Source organism: Onychomys torridus, chromosome 15, assembly GCF_903995425.1.
Source record: "Onychomys torridus chromosome 15, mOncTor1.1, whole genome shotgun sequence".
NCBI lineage: Eukaryota > Metazoa > Chordata > Mammalia > Rodentia > Cricetidae > Onychomys > Onychomys torridus.
In genome coordinates this window covers 27,735,261-27,759,013 of record NC_050457.1, presented here as the reverse complement: position 1 = coordinate 27,759,013, position 23,753 = coordinate 27,735,261, and the positions used below count along the sequence as shown (strand labels likewise).

The 23,753-nt window shown below is 36.5% G+C and overlaps 1 protein-coding gene across 4 annotated transcripts; it reads left to right on the top strand.

The window, feature by feature from the left end:
• The first annotated feature begins 95 nt into the window (after positions 1-95).
• Ppwd1 (peptidylprolyl isomerase domain and WD repeat containing 1) lies at positions 96-23,753 on the top strand. Of its 4 annotated transcripts, XM_036207060.1 has the most exons (12): positions 266-327; positions 727-792; positions 3,436-3,538; positions 5,665-5,765; positions 5,908-6,028; positions 8,471-8,918; positions 11,601-11,791; positions 15,109-15,298; positions 18,608-18,789; positions 20,540-20,621; positions 21,305-21,487; positions 23,030-23,753. In XM_036207060.1, the coding sequence occupies exons 3-12, from the start codon at positions 3,483-3,485 to the stop codon at positions 23,171-23,173; spliced, it is 1,698 nt and encodes a 565-aa protein (XP_036062953.1). In that variant the 5' UTR covers positions 266-327; positions 727-792; positions 3,436-3,482; the 3' UTR covers positions 23,174-23,753. The 4 variants fall into 4 exon arrangements, with proteins under 4 accessions (XP_036062951.1, XP_036062954.1, XP_036062953.1 ...); XM_036207058.1 differs by lacking the exon at positions 727-792 and having other exon boundaries at positions 96-327; XM_036207061.1 differs by lacking the exons at positions 727-792; positions 3,436-3,538 and having other exon boundaries at positions 128-327.

Sequence of the window (23,753 nt, the reverse complement as noted above, 5' to 3'; positions counted from 1 at the left end):
ATCAGCTCTGGCTCAGCCCAGCCAATCAGGAAGCGCTCTCGGCCGTGACGGAAAGGCTGCGCCGCCGCCGCCGCCGCTCCGGAAGTACGAGCTCACTCGGTTGTCGCGCCTCTTCTGACGCCTCCGGCAACATGTCGGCCGAGAGCGGTAGTGATTCTCAGCTGAGAAGAAGAAGGCGCCGGGACCCAGAGGAACGAGAGAAAACGGAACCCAGCCAGCGAGAACTGGCAGTGGCGGTGGCGGGGAGCGAAGAAAACGAGGATGAGAACGAAGAACGCTGGGTTGGGCCGTTACCGGTGGAGGCAACACTGGCCAAGAAGAGGAAAGGTAGCTGCGGAGAGCCCGCCCGAGAGCAAGTGCAAGGCTACATTAGCGGCGTGCGAGGGTTGATTTCAAGCACGCACGCCGGCGGGTGTGAGATCGTGGGTTTGTGCGCTTAGACGGACGGTCTTTACTTCATTTCCTCCCCGGATCGTGAATTGGCCTTAGTGTAGCTTAGTTTTCAAACTACGTAACACTGTTGATCCCCGACTAGTTAGCATAGATGCTACAACAGTACTTGTCTGTATTTTTGTGCGGGGGTGCTTTTATTGACCTCGTAGCTGTCACGTAAAGTTGGAATTCCTAATTTTGATTAGCACGTGTGGGAAGGAGTACGCGTTCTCAGAATCATAGACTTGAATTCTCAACCCTGGCTTGTCTATACTAATGAATTTTCAAACCTAGGGGAAGTTGCTTAAGTTTCCTGGATTTGAAGCCATATTCGAGACAAAATAGAAGTGTTTTGCCATAGTAAGGTTTTATTTTATTTTTTTAAATTCTACTGTTTTAAATGCTTTTCTAATAACTTTTTTTCCCTAAATGTGTTCGTGTGTGTGTGTGTGTGTGTGTGTGTGTGTGAGAGAGAGAGAGAGAGAGAAAGAGAGAGAGAGAGAGAGAGAGAGAGAGAAGTAACTCTTTTAACCAGGCTAGCTTTTTAGCAGATAGCCTTCTAGGTTTTAGGTGTAGTGGTTGTTGAATTTTATATAAGGACACCTTTTTAGTTCCTTATTTTTTCCTCCTGTTAAGTGTTCTCCACAGCAACCTTTGCCTTCTCCACAGCAGTTAGTACTTTTTGTAGTTGTATGTTTATTCATGTGACTTTCTGAACACTACTACACTAAACATATAAGGACATGGATCATGCACTTTTTGCTCCAACCCTTGGTACAGTGCTTTGCATAAAAATGTAATGAATATTTTATTACGTTTTTGCTGTTATTATTTCACTTAAATATTGCTACATATACCACTTAAAGGGAAGAAACAGGGATAATTAGGCAAGGAAAAAAAGAAGAAAGAAAAAAACCAAACGCTGAAATACTGACATAGGAAACAAGTGTTCTATAAACAATACAGTTTCAACAGAAAAATCTTTACCCTTAGCCAAATGCTTCTTTTAAGCCAGCCAGTAGTGTGTGAGTTTGAAAACAACAACAACAAAAAGACCTCTGAAACTACAAACAGTTGTTATAAAAATATGTAAAACATTATCTAAAATGACAAGTGTTTAATAACGCTAAACTTGTAGAAATGGAGCTACGATTGGACTTCTTGTGTATGCTTTCACAATGATATACAGTTATATGACACTACATTAAATTAAGCTATTTCTTAAAAACATTCCTTTTTATTACTTTATATGTATGGATATTTTGCCTGCATATATACCATGCAGGTGTCTGGTGTCCATGGAGTCCAGAAGAGAGGGCGTCAGATATCCTGGAACTGGAATTACAGATGGAAGAGTAGACAGAACTCTTAACTACTGAGCCTTCTATCTGGCCCCAAATTAAGCTGTATTTAAATTTTTATTTATTGTTATTGTGTGTGTTGGTGGGATCAGAGAGGTGGGAACACACATGCCATAGTGGAGGCCTGAGGACAACTTTGTGGAGTTGGTTCTCTATGTCTACCTTTGTGTGGGTTCCAAGGATTGAACTCAGGGTACCAAACTTGGGCCAGCACCTTTACTCTGTGAGCCATCTCGCCTATCTTAAGGTAAACGATTTCTTAAGGAAAATAATTATTTCTTCCTCTTTTTTATGTCCTTGTTCCCTTGAACATATTCAGAGGAATTAACAAACAATAAAAAGCTATGTAGAACAAATAAGATAAAATTTGTTACAGCAAACTCTCTAACAACACTATTAAAAAGACAATGGAATACTACTTCTATGTAAAGAAGTGCAAAAGTAAGCAGCCCAGGATTGGTGTAGAAGCTCCAGAAGTTCCTAGGTACCTTCTGACCTAACATAACAAGTGTATGGTCCTCATTTTCATTGTCCTGAGTTCTTAGAATTACAGCATTAATAATCTAGTGCCAAGCTAGGGAAGAAAGGGAAGCTTTTTAAGATTATTTTCTTATTATCACAAAACATTTGCACCTTACCCCTTTATGTAGTGCATACAGTCACTATGAGAAAGGCCTTTTAACTAAATGTTAGTAGGCAGACATAAAAAATGGGAATTCTGTTACTCAAAAAGTTAATGGAAATAGTTTCCCAGACATAATTTTGAGTGTGCTATATAGCAGTACAAGAATCTAACAGTTTGCCATGTTCAATTTACCAACTTTATGTAGGCATGTTTGATAGTCTTATTTGGAAACAATACCATTCCTAAAATTGATTTTACCAGTAAAATTGGTCCTGGCTTATAATAAAATTAAGATTTTTTTTTTTAAACATTCCTCAATTTTCCATTTTCCCAGTTGTACTCCTAGAAAAATACCCGAAATGCACTCAACTAGTATTTCCTTAGCTCTAAACATCTAAGCATTTCATTTCGTTTTCATGTCTCAGTTCTTTTTCAATGACATATTAGAGGATTGGTGGCCTTAAAAATAAACATACATCTTACAAATAGCTGTTAGCTTTTTAGTTAAATTAATAATAACTGGTATCTTTATGGTTATGGAGATTGTCATAGTTTCATAAATCTTTAGGTCTCTTTGAACCTCATATTAAGCCAGAACCATTCACAATTTCAAAACCTTTGAAATGGAAGCTAGAGCTCAGTCATTACAAGCACTTGCTCCTCTTCCAGAAGACCTAAGTATGAGTCCCAGCACCCACCTCAGACAACTCATAAACCACCTGTAATTCTAATTTAAATGGATCCAACACCCTCTTTTGGCCTCATTGGACCTGTACACACAGGGCATACAGTGGCACAGACATACAGTCTTTGAAACAGTATCTATATAATCCCTGAGAACCTGTCATAGTAACTTCTGAAATAATGTTATAACTGATATAACAAATACTTACTGTATTTTTATCCCATTTATTGATTGAAAGAAAATAAAATTTAGAAGAGAATACAAAATTTAGAAAATTCTAAATAGTCATGTTAATTTCATTCATTAAATATAATTTTTACCCCCTTCCCCAGTTCTAGAGTTTGAAAGAGTGTATCTTGATAATCTCCCCAGTGCATCCATGTATGAGCGCAGTTACATGCACAGAGATGTTATCACGCATGTGGTATGCACCAAGTAAGTGTATCATCCTCTTTTTAATGTTTTAATTTTATTTTATGTGTATGAGTGTTTTGCATATGTCTGCACCACTTGTGTACCTATAGAAGCTAAAAGAGGGCATCAGATCTCTTGGGACTGGAGTTATAGACCTTTATAAACCACCATATGGTTGCTGGGAATTGAACACAGGTCCTCTGAAACAGCAGCCAGTGCTCTTAACTACTGAGCTATCTTTCCAGTAGCTCATATTACATATTCTCAGGAAAAAAAAAAAATCTAAAGCTTAATTATGAGTGGATTTATGGAAGTAATTTGGGGATTTTATAGATTTAATTCTACAAATTCTACAGTAATTGAACAAAGCCTTGAATGCTTTCTTATATAAAAGAAAACATCCTATCAGATAGAACATCCTAGTATATGTAATATAGATTTGATCATAAAAATCAGTAATGGATCAACTGGTATTATCAGAGCTCTCCTATAGAAGAAGGTGTATTGAGACAGGAATAATGATAATTTTGCTTCTTTGGTGTTTATGGAGAAGAGGATAGTAACTCAGGCCTCCTGGAGTTATCAGTGGACCTTCAAAATGGATGACCAGGAAGACTCAAAGAGTAATAATGATAAGAATGATGTTCCTCTGGTTTTTAACTCATTCTGTGTCTAGATAGTGTTGTGATGTATTTCATTAATTACCTGGTTTATCTTAACAGTTTTAAAAGTCAAAAGTTTCATGTTATAGATGAGGGAACTGTGAGTAAATAGGTTAAGTGGCAGAGAAGCTAAAGAAAAAAAAAAAGATAAGCTAAATTCCAGATTTCTATGTCTTATTTGAATTTTGAGCCTGTGAGCAAGAGTAATACCAAATTCATATTTTTAAAAGAAGTATCTTGGCTGTGCTTGGATGAATGCCTTCAAATAGGACAAAACTAGGTGTAGGAGAATAGGGGCTGTGTGGGAGTTCGGATCAGCTGTGATGGGGCTCGGCTGACACTGACAGTGATCAAAAGTGGATGAACTACTTAAGGACGCTCTATTGTTGACTTCTTAGGACAGATTGCGATTGCATTTCAGATGTACATTTCTTCGTGTTATAACAATAGGCTAACTGACCAAATACAGTTCAGACTTGTTAATGTATAAAGCAGCTGATAGATACTGGCATTGCTTTTCCCCTAAATTGAATTTGTTTTTTAGCCCAGAGCTGTAGAGTTTAACAAAAAGGTTTGTTGGTTTTTGTTTTTGTTTTTGTTTTTAGGGTGTGTGTGTGTGTGTGTGTGTGTGTGTGTGTGTGTGTGTTTAAGTAAATCTTAAGCCATTAACCATGGATGTAGTGTAGTGTGAATAATTTAGTTGTCAAAGTTAAGTAGTATGTGTAAAATACTTAATGTATATACACTGTGCTCAACAAATGTTTTCAGATTTTATATATGTGTGGTAGGAAAAAAATGTTCTGTTCAAAATCTTTTTGAATATTAACCAAAATACCTTGAATAAGATATGAAAAAATTGTTGGACTTTTCTATATGTGAAAGTAGTTTGAATCTTTATAATCTTCTGAAAAACTAGAAAATTTTCTCTTTAAAGGACTGCCTTTACGACAATAAGAAAGTAAAGTCTTCTGATTCCAGCAGAGATTTCTTTGTTTATATGTTTTTGTTTTAAGACAGGGTCTCCCTTGTTAAGATGTGCAAGTACTTTGCCGCCATGCCTCCCCCCCCCCCCCACCTCAGCCTTCTGAGTAGCTAGGGTTACAGGTTACAACACCAGGCCACACTATTTATTTAATGTTAAATTCTCATTCAATCATGAACTCACCTCTTGAGATTAAATTAGTTGTTATTATTTCTACAATGATCTGTGTAAAGGAGAATTGAAGAACAGTCAAAACAACAAATCCTAAACTAGACGTGGTAGGATCCACCTGGAAACCCAGCACCAAAAGGAAGAGGCAGGCAGAAGTACCACAATTCAAGACTAGAATAGAGTTAGCTTGGACCGTGTAGTGAGAACTTGTCTTTAAAAAAACAAAACAAAAAGCCTATTATTGAAGTAGTCAGTTAATGTCAGTGAATGTTTGCTTTGAAATTACTCAGAGATCTGTTTTGGGAATTAACTTTAAATTTTTATATATACAGGACAGATTTTATTATCACTGCCAGTCATGATGGACATGTTAAGTTTTGGAAAAAAATAGAAGAAGGAATTGAGTTTGTTAAACATTTTCGTAGTCATCTTGGTAAGGGTTTCATATTTTTTTTATAGCTCCTGTTTAAACTGTACTAATTAAAATTTCCTTTAAAATATTGTGATATTTTTCTTTGAGTCATGCACATTTACTTTGCTTGTATTTATTAGAATGTTTTAATATTATTTAATAGGAATAATTGAGAGTATTGCAGTTAGCTCCGAGGGAGCATTGTTCTGTTCTGTTGGTGATGATAAAGCAATGAAGGTGTTTGATGTAGTGAACTTTGACATGATCAATATGCTGAAGCTTGGGTAAGTTTTCTATATATATTTTATATATGTGTGTGTATGTATGTATTTTTAACTTAGTAAAATAATTGTAATCAAAACTCCACCATATAAGTTACTTTTGAACAGAATATATTATCTCACTTGCGGTTTTACATGGGAAAGTTAGAGGGAAATTCTTGTATTGTTTGGAGACTTCTACTCTGGTTTTTCTCCTTAACACAAATTTTCAAACAGAATCACAAAGATTCACCATATCCAGCTAATACCGCTTAATAAATTGATGAAGACTTATGTCTAACTACTAAAGGTTAGAAGAGCTTCTTTGCTATAGTATACCTACTTTGAAGATACAAACTTGTGTTTTTATATGGTTTATAGATGTTTAGAATTTGCTGGTGGTTTTAAACTTCAGAGTGTACTGATATTGATGTGCAAGTTATGTGGTTGGATAGCACAGTATTAAGACTGGTACTTTGGGCCTGGAGAGATGGCTCCGAGGTTAAGAGCACTGGCTGTTCTTTCAGAGGTCCTGAGTTCAATTCCCAGCAACCACATGATGGCTCACAACCATCTATAATGAGATCTGGTGCCCTCTTCTGGCCTGCAGGCATATGCAGGCAGAACATAATGAATAAATAAATCTTTAAAAAAAAAAAAAGACTGGTGCTTTGTTTTAAGCGTGACTTTTTAAAGAAACATCCTAAAAATATACTTATCTAATAAAAGTTGACTTAAAATTCATACCATTATCAGAAATTTTGGGGACTTGCCTTGCTTGAATGACATAAAAGACCTTAAGTTAGGCAACTTTAAAAAACAAGCTTTAACCCCTCACAGCTCAAGAGTCTTGGAAACCCAAGGTCCAGTGCCAGTCGTTTCATTTCTTACCAAGGCTGTCTTCCTGGTTTCTTACTGTTTTCCTTGGTTGAAGAAGCTGGGAAGTGGGGCAGGGTACCTCATTTTCTCCAGAGAAGGCTATGGGCCTGTCAGATTAAGACCCCACCCCTATGAGCTCATTTAAACTCAATTGACTACTGAAGACTATCCAAAAGGTCCTACTATGGATTGTATTAGGTCTGTAATTCAAATCTAAATATTGGAGTTTCTTTTGAAGTCAGATTTTATGAACCACAAAAGAAAAGCAGTGTTACTTTATTTGGTTAGGGGTTTTTTGTTTTGTTTTGTTTTGTTTTTTGGGTTGTTTTTGTTTTTGTTTTTGTTTTTTGGTGACAAATGCCATTACCTAATTTGATCTTCTCTTTTATTCCTCAGTTTGTTTCCCCAGACATTTGCTATTTTTAAAAATAACAAATATGTGAACATTAGCTCTTTGAGAATACTCAAAAGATCCTATTTCAGGCACTGATAGAAACTCTAAATGAAGAATTCAAAGAAGGTTTTGATTCTCAACACTATGGTGGTTGGTATGACAGTGTAACTTTCAAAATGACTGCTTTGCAGGAGACAACACATATGTCACTTTGGTGTGTAGATTAAATGCATCAGATTCTTTTGCACATTGTCCATCATATAACATGTCCAATGCTTACATACAGTTTTAATATCAAGATAGGACAGTAGTTTCTTTTGAGCATAGTCAGAACCTAAATATTTTTATTATAAATATTTCAAGAATAGATTTAGCTGGTGGCGGTGGCACACGCCTTTGATCTTAGCACCTGGGAGGCAGAGGCAGGGAGATCTCAGTCAGGTCAAGGCCAGCCTGAGCTACAAATCGAGTTCCAGAACAGCCAGGACTGTTAAACAGAGAAACCCTGTCTCAAAAAAACAAAATAAATAAATAAAAATTTTAAAAAAGAAAAAGAAAAGAATACATGTAATACAAGTCCATTGAAAAGTTATACATAGGGGGCTGGAGAGATGGCTCAGAGGTTAAGAGCACTGGCTACTCTTCCTGAGGACCTGAGTTCAATTCCCAGCAACCACATGGTGGCTCACAGCCATCTGTAATGAGATCTGGTGCCCTCTTCTGGCAAGTGTATACATAATAAATAAATAAAATAAAATATATTAATAAAAAAGAAAAGTTATACATAAATTGTTTTACAGATACCCAATGCCCTAGAGTGCCTTAAGGATTAAGTTTACCTATCTGTCCAACAGAAATAAATATGCAGTTCTCTTCTTCCGGTTTGGTATCATCATACATTATTATCTTTACACTGATGACATTAAAGAGAAAATTAAGGACTGGGGTATAGTAAAGGTAGACCACTTAATATCAAAAGGCCCTGGGTTCAATTCCTAGTGCTGTAAGAAAAAAAGAGTAATAAGAAATTGAGTAGCTAATCTAAGAAGTTGCTCCTATCATCTGCATTTAAGCAAAAAATCTCAGACTGCCTAAATGGTTAGCCAGGACAGTTTGATTTTAGTAATGGGCTAGGTAGAGAAGTGCTTGTTGTATTGACCTTTCTTTTTCTCTTCAATTTTTAACTGCTTTAGCTATTTTCCTGGACAATGTGAGTGGATATATTGCCCAGGAGATGCTATATCTTCAGTTGCTGCTTCTGAGAAGAGTACAGGAAAAATTTTTATTTATGATGGTCGGGGAGATAACCAGCCACTTCATATTTTTGACAAACTCCATGTATCGCCTCTTACTCAAATAAGACTAAACCCAGTTTATAAAGCAGTAGTATCTTCAGACAAATCTGGGATGATCGAGTACTGGACTGGACCTCCTCATGAATACAAGTTCCCTAAAAATGTGAACTGGGAGTATAAAACTGACACAGATTTATATGAATTTGCCAAGTGTAAGGCTTATCCAACCAGCATATGCTTTTCACCTGATGGAAAGAAAATAGCAACCATTGGATCAGATAGAAAAGTTAGAATTTTCAGGTTTTTAACTGGAAAACTCATGAGAGTCTTTGATGAATCATTAAGTGTAAGTGCAATTAAATCAGATTTTACTTTTCTCATAGTTTTATGTGTTTGCTATTTTATAAAAGATGTTTTTCTATATAGACATGTTTGTTGATGGTTATTTTCACTTAGCACATTAAAGATACACTCAGTTGTCCTTAGTTGATGCTCTTCCCTGCATTGTGTGATAGTTCTTCATTATTCTCTTCAGCGTTTGTTGAGGTAATAGGACTGAAGTGACGAGAAGAGATCAGTAGTAAAGCTATGAGAAAAGAGTTTGTAACAGGAAAGATGAATATCAGTCAAGCTACTTACTTGCAGTACCCAACATGAGTATAAATGTGTGTATAGAAAATAGTAATAGCACATTCTACAAGGGCGCTTTTGTTGTTGTTGGTGGTGGTGGTGGTGAGATGGCTGCCTAGGGTGAGTGGAAAGACTTCAGTGACTTAAAACTATTTAGTCCTAGTTTAACAGAAATTAAATGTGAAGTTGTATCTTCTAGTATTTATTAACTGAAATATGCAGGATCACTGCATGTGTCAATACAGTTGTGTATCACAGAGGCCATACTTTGAATGCCAGAATATTATAAAAAAGATTGCGTAGAGGTGTTTACCAAATTGGATAAATATCTATGAAATGCATGTATATGAATAGATGGCTAGCTGTAGAACTTATATATTGAAAGCTGAGTCTTCAGCAAAAATAATCATGACCCTCCCACTACTAAAAAGTAGTCCAGCATTCTGGGCAGTTTTGAGCACATAAGTGGTAATCAGAAACAAGAAAGCTGTTCTGGAAGACCATACATTCATTCCTCACACTCTAGCATACCTCTTGTTTTTGTAGTTTTGTAGATTTTTCTTCCTTTGTAAAAAAAAAAAAAAAAAAAGATTTTACTTAATATAAACATGAAACAAATATATAAATAAATGTGATAAATGTGATGTAAGTTTAGTTTATTATCATCCACAATAAAATGTTAGCTTTGGCCTGCTGGTGGTGGCGGCATTTGCCTTTAATCCCTGTACTTGGGAGGCAGAGGCAGGTGGATCTCTTGAATTCAAGGACAGCATGGTCTACAGAGTGAGTTCCAGGACAGCCAGGGACTAAACAGAGAGACCCTATCTTGAAAAAACAAAAACAAAAAAGTTAGCTTTGAATTCTACTGTTTGAGATGCTGAATAACAATATCCTATTCTATAAGGCTCATGGAGTACTAACAATAGGTATTCATATTAGACCTATATCTTGAAAATTGTGGATTAAATATCAGAAGAAACCAAATTTCCAAACTCTCAAGGGTACCTATAAAAACCATTTCTTCCTAAACACATTTATCTAATAGTAAGCTTAACTGCTCTTATCAAAATAACTGGAAACAGTTTCTGATGTCGTAATTTTGATATAGCAAGATAGTAAGAGTTACTCAACAGGAGACTGGAAAGATTGCTAAGTTTTCAGGAATGCTTTACTGTTCTTGCACAGGACCCAAATTCAGTTGCCAGTACCCATGTTAGACAGTTCACCTGTAACCCCAGCTCCATGTCTTGCATTCTCTTCTGGCCCCTGCAGGCACCCACATGCACATGTATATTCACATAGACATACATATACACACAAATAAATCTTTTCTAAAAGTTATTCAACAAAATGTAGTATCTGCCATATGTTCTTTTCATGGTCCTTACACAGGACTTCACAGGCTATGTGTAGCTGAATTGCTTGACAAATTGCTACAATTCATGTGACTCACTTGTTGTTTTGGGGAATTGAGGGGATGGAGCTTCACTTTGTCATCTATGCTGGCCTAGAACTTCCTGTGAAGCCCAGGCCATTCTCCTGCCTCGTCTTCCCAAATGCTGGGACTACAGGTATAGACTAAGGTCCAACTACCATGTGATTTCACTCTTTAATGTATCTAGATCAAATGGAGACACACCAAAAGTACTATACACATAAGATTCCAAAACAGTAATATAAAAAAGTTTTGTTTGTTTTATAAACTATTATAGAAATGGTAATATCTTGTGTATATTAGATTGAATAAAATAAATTCTACCTGTTTTTTACTTTGTGTAATATACATAGAAAAATTTTAAATTACTTATGTGACTTACATTGTACTTCATTGAAAGTGCTACTCTGAGGCTTCTAAAGGGCAGGCTTATTTCTGTAAAGAAAGCATTAGTTATATAAATCAACTGGTTTAGTGTGTTTGTTTCTTAAGTTAGAAAATCAATTACTATTATAGTATTGGGGTTGGCGGAGTGACAGGGATCAAATCCAGGACCTTAAGCACTTAATCTATAAGTAAGCTTCACACCCCTGAAACACAAATTTGTTATTGTTATGTTTGAGGCTCGGTTTCATACTGTGGGCCAGGCTGTGCTGACACTCACTGTGTAGTCCAGGCTGGCCTAGAGCTCACAGTGCTCTTGCCTCAGCCTTCAGACTGCTGGAATTACAGCTGAGAACAACCATATTGGCCTTGAACTACTATTTGTGACTGAACTCGCCAGTGACTTCTTTAATTCCCTGTTTATATGGTTTAGAATGCAGTCTAAGTTGTACAAATATACAAAAAGCTCGATTCTCAATGTGTTCTGTTTCTATTCAGCGCTCACTGTCTTAATTTATGTATGTGTGTGTGAATCCATATGTATGTAGTTATTTTGTTAATGCATAGCTTATTTCCTAGATGTTTACTGAACTGCAGCAGATGAGGCAACAACTTCCAGACATGGAATTTGGCCGACGAATGGCTGTAGAACGTGAGCTGGAGAAGGTGGATGCTGTAAGATTAATTAATATCGTTTTTGATGAAACTGGACACTTTGTGCTATATGGAACAATGCTGGGCATTAAAGTTATAAACGTGGAAACAAATCGGTAAGCTTTACTATGATTTATATATATTGTAAGTGCAGTTATAGGACCATTTCCTCCATCAGGCAAACAATGGGGGTTTTGTTTGTTCCAGAGAAAGTGGATAGGTCCCAAAAACCTAAACTTAATCAAGTGTTTTGACTGGATTTTTCTATGGTCTCTCAGTTTATAATTTTATGTAAAAAGTTTCCATTTGTATTTGTAAAAGAAATAGAAAGAAGATATGCATAGTGAATGATAAGCGGCGCTGGTTACCCCATGGAAAGGTCACAGTTACAACAGAACCCAGTATTAGTTTTAGAGCTTTCTCAGGAAGGGGGGAGAGACAAGAGAACCAGGCCTGGGGAGGAAAGCACATGCAGAGCAAAGGCAGATGGGAGAGAGTAGAACAGAAAGAGAGGGTGGGGTCTGAGTCACGGCTCTTTAAGGTGCAGATGAGCTTGCAGAGCCACGCCACGCATGCACAGATTGTGTGACCACGCCATGCATATGTGATCACCAGCGCACACCAATGACTTAAGACGCAAGACCCTTCTCTTAACTCCTGAACTGCACATGTGCGGTCACGCCCCTGGAGTGAGGGTGGATTTCTAACACATATTTCAAGGATTTGGTTGTTTGGTTTTGTTTTGTTTTTGTTTTTGTTTCTTTTTAATAGGTTTCAGTCTGTGTTTTGCTTATTGATTTAAATTAGCCAGGCTCATGTTAAATGTTGCCAAATATTTTAACCACAGAATTCAGCATCACATTGTGCTGGACATAAAGGCAGAGCTAAAATGCATAAAACTACAGTAACTCTTTTGTGCAAATAGCCCATTTGGTGTTAGTACAGAATATCTACAATCAGATACTATAAATGTAAAGAAAAAAACATAGAGAATATTTTGAGAAAATTATTGTGCTGTACATCCCTATATAAACAGATTTATCTTGTAGTTCTTGGTATTATAAAATAATTAAAAACTTGTAAAAGATTTGAATAATAGGAAAAGATTATAACTCTGCACTCAGCCTTTGGTATCCATGGGGTTGTATCAGGATTACTTGTGGATTCCAAACTCTTTAAGTATACTCAGTCAAGTAGCCCCTCATATAATATGCATCTATATATTCTTATATTTTAATTATGTGTAGGTTATTCATAATTCCTGGTATAAATGTTATGTGAATACATATTATACCGTACTGTTTATAGAATAATGACAAAGAAAAAACAGTATACATGCTCACTATAGACCATTTAAAACAAAATATTTTGGTCTGAAGTTTGGATCTAAGATACAGAAACTATGAGTACAGAGGGATGATTGTATTAATGAGTGATTTGGGTTTGCGTTATTTCTGTGTGTGTGTGTGTGTGTGTGTGTGTGTGTCTGGCAGAGGTCAGTCTCAATTGTCTTTATTGCTTTCCACTTATTTTGAGACAGTGTCTCTTGCTATACCTGATATTCAACTATTTGGCTCGACTGGCTAGCCAGTGAGCTCCAAAGATCTTTCTGCTTCTGCCTCTGCCTCCTCCCTCCTGCTGTGGCAGGGTTACAGATTTTTGCTTCCATGGCTTTGAGTACTAGGGATCTGAACCCAAGTCCTTGTACCCACTAAGCCATTTTCCCAACCCTGAGGTCTGTTTTCTCTTTAATAGAATTTTCAAAACAGTGGTAGACTCACAACAAGATAGAGAAGGTATCATTTTCTGGTATATTCACTACCCCTCTTACATCTCCTGTCAAAGTAGTACATTTGGTACAGGTGATAAACATACTTTGATACATCATATCACCTATTACCTACCCATTGTTTACATTAAGTTTCCCTGTTGGTATTATACATTATGCTTGGATAAATATCAAGGACCAAGTGCCCATCACTATATTATCAGAATGTTTTCACTGCCCTAAAATCCTCTGTTTCACCTATCTATTACCCTAACTTCTGGAATGACTACTAACTAATCCATTACTCTAACTAACTAGTCTATTACTCTAACTTTTGGAATGACTACTAACTAGTCTATTACTCTAACTTCTGGAATGACTACTAACTACTACAACTAATCTTTCTTTTTTCAAGACAGAGTCTTACACTGTAGCTCTTAATGGGAACTGAGTAGCCAGAGTTGACCTTGAACTCAAGGCAACGTTTCTGCCTCAGCCTGAGTGCTAGGATTAATTACAAGCATGAGCCACCATGCCCAGCTTACTACTACTGCTGTTTTTCTTTTCTCCTGGTTTTGCTGCTTTCAGATTATGTAATGCTAATCATTCAACATGTAGCCCTTCACATTGGCTTCTCTCAGTTAATAACAGTTGAAATTCTTTCACATCTTTCAATAACATTGTATCTCATTTTTTAGAACTAAAAAATTTGTCTGTCAGAAAACTACTAAGGGACATCTTTGTTGCTTCCAAGTTGTGTTATCATAGTAAGTAATGTTGCTCTAAACTTCATTTATGGGTGTGTGTATAAGTTTTCAACTCCTTTGGATACATACCAAGGAGCTAAATTGCTAGATCATATTGTAACAGTATTTTTTTCATATAAGAAGCCATCAGGGGTTGGGGATTTAGCTCAGTGGTAGAGCGCTCGCCTAGCAAGCGCAAGGCAAGGCCCTGGGTTCGATCCTCAGCTAAAAAACAAAACAAAACAAAACAAAAACTTCCTTCAAGAAGCCATCAGGTTGTCTTCCAAAATGTTATCCTTTGCATTCACACCAACAATGAATGAGAATTCTTGTTGCTCCAAACATTTGGTATCCATCAGTGTTCTGGGTTTGGGCTGTTCTAATGTGCTGTAATATCTCGTTTGCATTTCCATGTGTCGACTGATGTGGAACGTCTTTCATATACTTACTTGCCATCTATGTGTCTTCTTTAGTGAGGTGTTTGCTAAGGTCTTTGAAGCAATTTTAACTGGGTTGGTTGCAAGTGCTGTTAGACACTGAACCAAATCTCTGATCCAGGATAGTTGATTTTTTAATTTTCGTATGTCAAGCTCTCATAACCGAAATTCTTTCTGGGTATTTTTTTTTTTTTTGCACGTTTGCATACTATGTATTTGTATGGATGTGTCTGTCTGTTCTTGTATGCAGATGGAAGTCAGAAGCTAATGTCAAGTGACTTACTGAGGGAACCCAGAGCTTACCAATTTGCCTAGTCTAGCTAGCCAGTTTGTCCTGTGGATCCTGTCAAAAGCACTGGGACTATTGAAGGCCTACCTGGATCCAAATTGCAGTTCTCGGGCTTGGAAATCAATTTATCCACTGATCTGTTTTCTCACCTAATTCTGACATTTGTATTATATTAAATATTTTATTTTTCCAGGTGTGTGCGGATCTTAGGGAAGCAAGAAAATATTCGAGTGATGCAACTAGCTTTGTTTCAGGGAATAGCCAAAAAGCATCGGGCTGCAACTACTATAGAGATGAAAGCTTCTGAAAACCCTGTTCTTCAGAATGTTCAAGCTGACCCAACAATAGTCTGTACGTCTTTCAAAAAGAACCGATTTTATATGGTATGTAATGTTCTAGGAGATAGCAATTACATTTGGTTTTTTTCAGCCTTGCTGGGAGTTTTATTTTCTCGGAGTATGTTGGCAATGCTCTTAACTTTCTGAACAACTGAAACACCAGTAGAATTTTAAACTAGGAAGTGTTTTTAAAGTATCTCTGTATTCTTTCCCATTGTGTTTAAAATTTTTCCCATCTGGTTTCTATCACTGTTTGTGCTAAGACAATAGGAAAATATGTTCATAATTGTGTTTACAATAGTTTTTACTGTGGGTTTTTTGTTTTGTTTTGTTTTGTTTTTTGAGCTGAGGATCGAACCCAGGGCCTTGTGCTTTGCTAGGCAAGCACTCTACCACTGAGCTAAATCCCCAACCCCTTTACTGTGGGTTTTTAAAATACATTATGTTCAAGTAAAAAGTTGAAAAACAAAACAATATTTACTGTGGTTTGTTGTTGTTGTTGTTGTTTGTTTTTTTGTTTTTTGAGACAGGGTTTCTCTGTGTAGTTTTGCGCCTTTCCTGGAACTCGCTTTGGAGACCAGGCTGGCCTCGAACTCACAGAGATCCGCCTGGCTCTGCCTCCTGAGTGCTGGGATTAAAGGCATGTGCCACCACTGCCCAGCTACTGTAGGTTTTTAAATATTGGTTTTTTTTTCAACTTTTTACTTGAACATAATGTATTTCCCAGAACTTGCACAATTTCTTTCTCTAAATGTATTTCCTTGACTTTCTGTTCACTGTAACAGTGCTATATTGAAGTGATGACATATTCCTGAAGAATCTCTCCCTCCTCTAGAGAATAAACTGCCTCTTATTGGGGTTGTTGCTCAGTGGTCATTTACATGATCACACAAAGCCATTCGAGCACTCCCTTGCACTGGGAGAGGAATACTAAGTATGGGCTAAAATCAGTCTTTGAAGCTACTTATGAATAGTAATACCATCCAGGCAGACAGTGTAAAGTCAGAGACCGCACATTGTAGCCTTTACACTGCAAACAGCTTCCCAAGATCTCCTCTGTTATCTGTAACTGACTTTTATCACTTTTGTGGCTTTAGACTTTTTTATTTATTATACTACCCAGACCAAATTTATTCTATTTGCATTAATTGAATATTATTTTTTACTGTTTTTAGCCATTATTTCTTCCAGTCACACGTTTCCTTCAACTTCTACTTCCGGGATCAACTTAGAAATCTTTCCACATCAATACTGAGTTCTGTGCATTGCTTCTGCTCTTGCTATGCTTCCCTCATCATGTGCACCATGCTTTGCCATATAAATCAGTCTGTAAGCTGGGGGAAACAGGTATATCTGTGACACTGCTCTCTTCCTCCAGGTGATTTAAAACCAATAAATATGGAGTACTGTGGCTTCACCGTTAAGTACACAAAATTTAATCAAATGGTGTACACATTCAGATGTCTATACAAATTGTAAGCATCTGTGATGGATTCAAGCTAACACAGTTGATAAATGCATGAAATAGCAATTTCCCTACCCTAACCAAGCTTTTAACCTAACATAGATATTCTTTAGCATGAACATTTTTCTTACAACCTCCAACTCATAGCTAAAAAGCTAAATGAAAATAGTTGATCTTGTTTTGATCTATAATTTAGCTACTAATAAAGTTAAAATTAGGGGTTGGGGATTTAGCTCAGTGGTAGAGCACTTGCCTAACAAGCGCAAGGCTCTCGGTTCGGTTCTCAGCTCCGACACACAAAAAAAAGTTAAAATTATCAAAGATAATTCTTGATATATAGTAAAACTACAATCATTGGCAGTAGTGGTCCACACCTCTAATCCCAGCACTCAGGAGGCAGAAGCAGGTGGATGTGTGTGTATGCATGTAAATTGCATAGATATATAAATACTGTTTTGCTCAATCATTTTAATCTTACTTGCATATATATGATTTCAGAGCTAATTGATTGATATTGGATAATCAATAAGAGGATTCATCCCTGGGGAAAACTATTTCTCCTGCTCTCAGCATTCTTTAGTTGCCTGCAGTTCTTTAAGGTTGGGGACCTGAAAGACTTTCCCATTCCATGTTAGCATGTCTATTGGTATTGTACTTATTCAGGTCTTGTTTAAGTAGCCATATTGTTAGAGAATCCCCTATCATTTCTGGGAAACACAATCTTACAGATTTCCTGGTCCTTTGGTTCTTAGAATCTTTCTGCCCCCTCTCCCCTCTTCCGTGATATTCCCTGAGCCTTAGGTACAGGAGTTATGTTACAGATGTATCCATTAGAACTGGACACTACATGATCAGTTGCTCTCTGCATTTTGACTAGTTGTGATTTTCTGTAATGGTTTCCATCTGTTGCAAAGAGAAGTTTCTTTGATAAGGAATGACACTTATACTTATCTGTGGATGTAAGAATAGGTATTTTGAATGCAGTTAGAAATTATGCTGATTTAATGAAATGATGGTATATGGTTCTTCTGTAAGATCCAGGACCTCCTACTCCAAGAAGTTGTGTTTCTAGTACCAGATATGATTTCCTTCATGTTGAGTGGGCCTTAAGTCTAATTAGATAGCGGTCCATTGATGAACCCATAGTTGGTTACCTCTAAGATATGAGTACTAATATTACACCTTTAGGGATATCTTACCATACTAACTATTGTTGTAGATCCTAAGTGTTATGGCTGGGTAGGACTATTGGTTGCTTCCCTCTTTCCAATACTATGAAAGCTCATTTAGGATGGAGGCTTTCAGGTCAGACCCAGCTCAGATCCTCAGTTCTGTCCAAAGTACATGAAGCCTTTAGCAATAGGGACCTACCTTCAACCTCTGGGAGGCAGCCATCAGCAATGCCAGTAGCCTGTATTGTTTTGGTGGCTTCTTGGACTCCAGTAACCACAACTCAAAAGGGAGTTCTTCACATCTGGTACTGGGGTTTTTTGTTAGTCTATGATTCTTGAGGGTAGTAGCATTGTCAGCCCAAATGGCATAACTTCATCTAAGCTAGCTATGTATATACTTACACTTGTATGTACTATATGTAAATTTAGGTGAATAAAAAAATGGTTTCTTAAGGCTTTTTCAGACATCCTTAATGTTATTTTCTGCCTCTTCTTTGGTATGGATCTCGCTCCCTTCCCCATTTTTCCCTTTCCTCCTTTGTATTACCAGTATCCTACCATTCTCCTCTCCAGCCCATAGTTCCATATTACTCTCCTGGTTCTGAAGCTAATCCAGGTCTGTTGTGAATTCTTACTTTCCTTTAAAAGTAAATTTTTCTTTATAAATTTTTACCAGATAAGTTTTTTAATTCAACCACTCACATTTTCTTTATTGAGTTTACCAAACGAGAACCAGAAGATACAAAAAGTGCAGATTCTGACCGAGATGTTTTTAATGAGAAGCCTTCTAAAGAAGAAGTCATGGCAGCTACTCAAGCTGAAGGACCAAAGCGAGTTTCAGATAGTGCCATTGTCCACACAAGCATGGGAGACATTCACATCAAACTTTTTCCTGTTGAGTATGTATCATTTTCATCTTACACGAATACCAATGTCAATGAGTATATTTGGACAGTAGCTTAACAATTGTTATGTTAATAGATTTTGAATAATTTGCTTGGATTAAACATCTAATCCTTAACACTCTGATATGTAAGTTCTTTTAGAGAAAGAGATCTTTTTTTTTTTTTTTTTTGTGGAGCTAGGGATCGAACCCAGGGCCTTGTGCTTGCTAGGCAAGCACTCTACCACTGAGCTAAATCTGAGAAAGAGATCAATTTTAATGCAAGCCTATTATGAGAACAAAATACACTGCTATGACAGTGTTGTCCATGACAGGACAATTCCTAACATGCACAAGATCTTGCTTGTTCAGTCTCCAATGCCATCCAAAAGAAGGCCACTGGAGTAAACTGGAAAGATATGTAAGTGTATACTACTGTTACCTGTATCTGCACAGCCAGTTAGGTCTGAGGGGCTTTTTTATAGACAACTGTCCTCCCAAAGCAAATCCTTCAGGTCAGGAAAATAATTTTTTTTTCTGGAATTTGTTAGTCACCTACTATAATTTTAACAGTGAATTCTAATGAAAATCATAAGGACTTAAATTCTTTTTACAGTTGAAAAGTAGTCATAACAGTTAAAATATTTGTAAAGTAGATTATTAATACCAAATATAATGGGATTATTTATCTGGCTTTCCTTGGTCTAAAAGAGATGATATCTTTTATAATATTTTCGCTCAAAAGTATTTATTTTGGATATAACAACTTGGTATTAAGCAAAGAACTAGACAGTTGTAGATTACTTTTTTTTTTTTTTTTTTTAAGATTTATTTACTGTATATACAGTGTTTGCCTGCACACCAGGAGAGGGCACCAGATCTCATTACAGACAGTTATGAGCCACCATGTGGTTGCTGGAACTGAACTCAGGACCTCTGGAAGAACAGCCAGTGCTCTTAACTTCTGAGCCATCTCTCCAGCCCCAGTTGTAGGGTCTTACTTAAACAGTCCCTTTGCAACTGCTTGGTACATATGCATCTTTGAACCTGTTGCATGAGTACTTGAGGCAAGATTCTCTTGATTCCCAATTCTAGTCTCAGCTCTCAGATATTTATGAAATAATTTCATGAGATTAGTAACAACTAAAAAAAATTCATATTCCTCCCCCCCGCCCCCGACACTGTCTTTCTTTGTGTAGCCTTGGCCGTCCTGTAGTCCTTGGCCATACTAGCTCTGTACACCTAGGCTGACCTCAAACTCACAAAGATCCACCTGCCTCTGCTTCCCAAGTGTTGGGGTTAAAGGCATGTGTCGCCACAGCCCAGCTAAAAATTTCATATTCTTATTGAGTGATTATCACTTAAAGTTGATTAAATTTAGAAGATGCCATTTCTGTGAATAAGTCCAGGAATCATGGAACTATAACATTGTTTTTTAAAGAAAAATTATTTTCCCAGAAATAAATACAACCATCCACACATGCATGCATGCATGCATGTATGTATGTATCTAAAAGTGCTATCTTTGGGTTTTTAAACTTCTAAATGGCTTTGAAGTACCACTATCATCAAAGTCAAATATAGATAAGCATGTAAAGATACAAGAACACTACTACTTATCTGCCTTTCCACTGGCATTTGTCAGGAGATCTGATTATGACAAAGACTATCCTACCATGTTTAGAAACCCTTGAGAACATTAGAAAATGGAAGTTCAAAACATTACCTTAAAATACCTTGAATAATTTCATATTTTTATAAAATAGGTGTCCCAAGACGGTGGAAAACTTCTGTGTTCACAGCAGAAATGGTTATTACAATGGGCATACATTTCACCGTATCATTAAGGTATGTTATACAAACTTCATGTGATTTAAAGAAAAGTATGCTTCTGTACAACAAGAGTTTAAATCTCCCAAATCCTTTTGAACACATACACTTTACTACAGTGTAAGATAGCACTGGATGGTCATGAATATTTAGTCAAGGCCAGGAAAAGGCAGGACTACCTTTTTAGAAACAGTACTCTAATACTTTGTCAGTAGCAAAAGAAAGGGTAAAAGAATGCATCAAGTGATATATATTAATCTAGTAGCTAGATAAAGCAGGGGTCTGGAAAATAGAAAAGCTATGACATGCAACCTTTGAGAACCTGAGGGGGCTTGGTCCCAGAATTTTGTGCAGAATTCTGGGAAAGCCAGTGTATTTAAGGAAAGGAAAGGGAAGAAGATGAGGACTGTATAAGACACAAGACGCGATGTAAATCCTAAAACTTTCTGTGGGCTATCAGGAAAGGTAATGCATGATAAGACATTTGCATTTTTATTTCAATCACTGAATAAGTAGTGATTCAGCGATGGAAATCTAACATCCAAACTTACTATAGGGTTAATCTGATCATGATATAATTTAAGGAAGTTGAAGATTTCACTGAATACAAAGCACTCTTGACAGATACAAACCTGAAGTCACACACACAAAGGTTACATATAAAAAAGACAAGGTATTATATTTATACTTTCTGTTAACAGGGCTTCATGATTCAGACAGGAGATCCAACAGGTACTGGTATGGGAGGAGAAAGCATTTGGGGAGGAGAGTTTGAAGATGAATTTCACTCAACATTACGACATGACAGACCGTACACACTCAGCATGGCCAATGCTGGATCAAATACTAATGGATCCCAGTTTTTCATAACGGTAGTACCAACGGTGAGTACGTTATCTATAAATGATAGTTCATGGTTTATGAACTGAGAATATGAATTTAGTAGAGGATCTGTCTGTTCTCTGTACTATTAAATCTGTCCAGATAGAAAATAGAATTTAGAGATGAAAATTCCAACAACGTAACAAATAAGTCTAGAAAACATTATTTCTGTCCAGAAAAATGTTTTACATTCAGGATACTTGATTTTTAGGTCTCCACTCTATGCCCACTAATTTTATGCAACCTAAAGCAAACTATTTCACCCTCTCTTGGACAATTTCCTCATCCTTTGAATTTTTATTACTATTTATTCATTAATGTATTTATGGTTTTTCGAGACAGGGTTTCTCTGTGTAACCCTGACTGTTTTAGAACTCACTCTATAGACCAGGCTGGCCTCGAACTCAGATATCCACCTGCCTCTGCCTTCCTGGGCTAGGATTAAAGACATGCGCCAACACCACTGGCTCATTTTGGTTTCTTTAAAACAAGGTCTTCTCGTAGCCCGAGCCTCAGTCTGTCAAGTGCTGGGGTTACGGGTGCGTTAAGTACCATGCTTATTTTTATCTCTTAATTAGAGAAATTAAGAGTGTATGAATTCCCAATTTTAAAACAAATCCCTTATAATTTCTTGTCTCTGATAAAAGACTGTTAATAAGTGATATTCTAGGCAAGAATTCTCTGTTGCTGAGCCATATTGTACTTTACCTAACAAATGAAGTGTAGATCTGATGAAACTCAGTATAAGGTTACCTACCTCTCTTTGTATACAATTCTCCAAAAGCAGAAAAAGTACACATTGTAAACAAAATTTTATACCAAACAAGGGAGGAAAAGTATTTGTAAGTATCTGCCAGGCTCATAGTCCACCATAGCATTCATGGTGCCTTCAGTGTTGGTTCCCAGCTCTGAGTAATGAGGAAGAAACATGGGGAGATACACTTAACTCTGTAAAGGTCAGCTGAAGTAGCAGAGCCACCCTGTAACATCCACATTGTGCTAAAGTAGTCTTCTTAAACCATTCTGGATCATTTCACTTTAAGAAATCTCATATGGAGTCTTAATTTCAAATGATCCAAAGTAATTTACCATTGGCAACTACCTTCCAACTCTCTTTGGCATAAATAATAAAGATATTTAATTAATTTTTTGTATCATTTCCTCATCTACTGATTTGAACAACTCTAGACTGAACAAAAAGAAAAACTGCATGTACTTTTTTCTTGTCAATAATTCCTAAACAATATATTTAACAATAGTATAACATTTATGCTCAATATTCTAAGCTCTGTGCCATTTTATAAAGGGACCTTAGCATCTGTCTATGTGGTATAGTGGGCAGCCTAATCCCCCAGGAATACCAAGGAATAACTTAAGGCTTTTTATCTTTTCCATATAAACTAGGGATAATTTTTAAAAGCTAAGTATCATTGTTCAGAATTACACTTCATTTTAAATATATAAAATTTAAATTTTGCTTAATTTTCATAAATTTAATAAATTTGTTAAATTTACCAAAGTTTTCCATTTGTTCTCCAATACAGCCCTGGCTTGATAATAAGCACACCGTGTTTGGACGAGTGACTAAAGGAATGGAGGTCGTACAGAGGATTTCCAATGTTAAAGTCAATCCCAAAACAGATAAGCCTTATGAGGATGTCAGCATCATAAATATCACTGTCAAGTAAAATGGGTTCTGTTACCTTCATAGTAACATGAGACTGTTACCTTCATAGTAACATGAGACTGTTTCACACTGGGAAATTTAATGTTCAAATCATGTTTTAAAAGATACAAAACTATATTTTTGTATTTTCAGTTAAAAGTCATTTTTAAAAACTGCCTTTGATTTTTCTTGGGCTATTTCTGATCCTAAGGGGTAACAAACTGAAATGCACTAAATTTAGCCAAATAACATTTCTTATAGGTAAGCTCTCCTCTGACTGAAATTCAGTATTAAATAATGGGTTGGTACATATTTCTTCTGTTTCAAAAACATGCCCTTACAGGTTTAGTGATTCTTTAAAAATAAACAAAAAAGAGACTAAAAGGTGTTATATTCCTCATTATAAAATATCCTTTAAATGACTACTTGAATTCTCATTTTTAAATGAAAGTTCACTATTTTCATTTGCTTTTTCTAATGTAGCTAAGTAATCTTTCTTCTAACAAGTTATATTTTAATTCAGTCACCATCAAGAATAAAAGTAGCCGTGCGGTGGTGGTGGAGCACGCCTTTAATCCCAGCACTCAGGAGGCAGAGGCAGG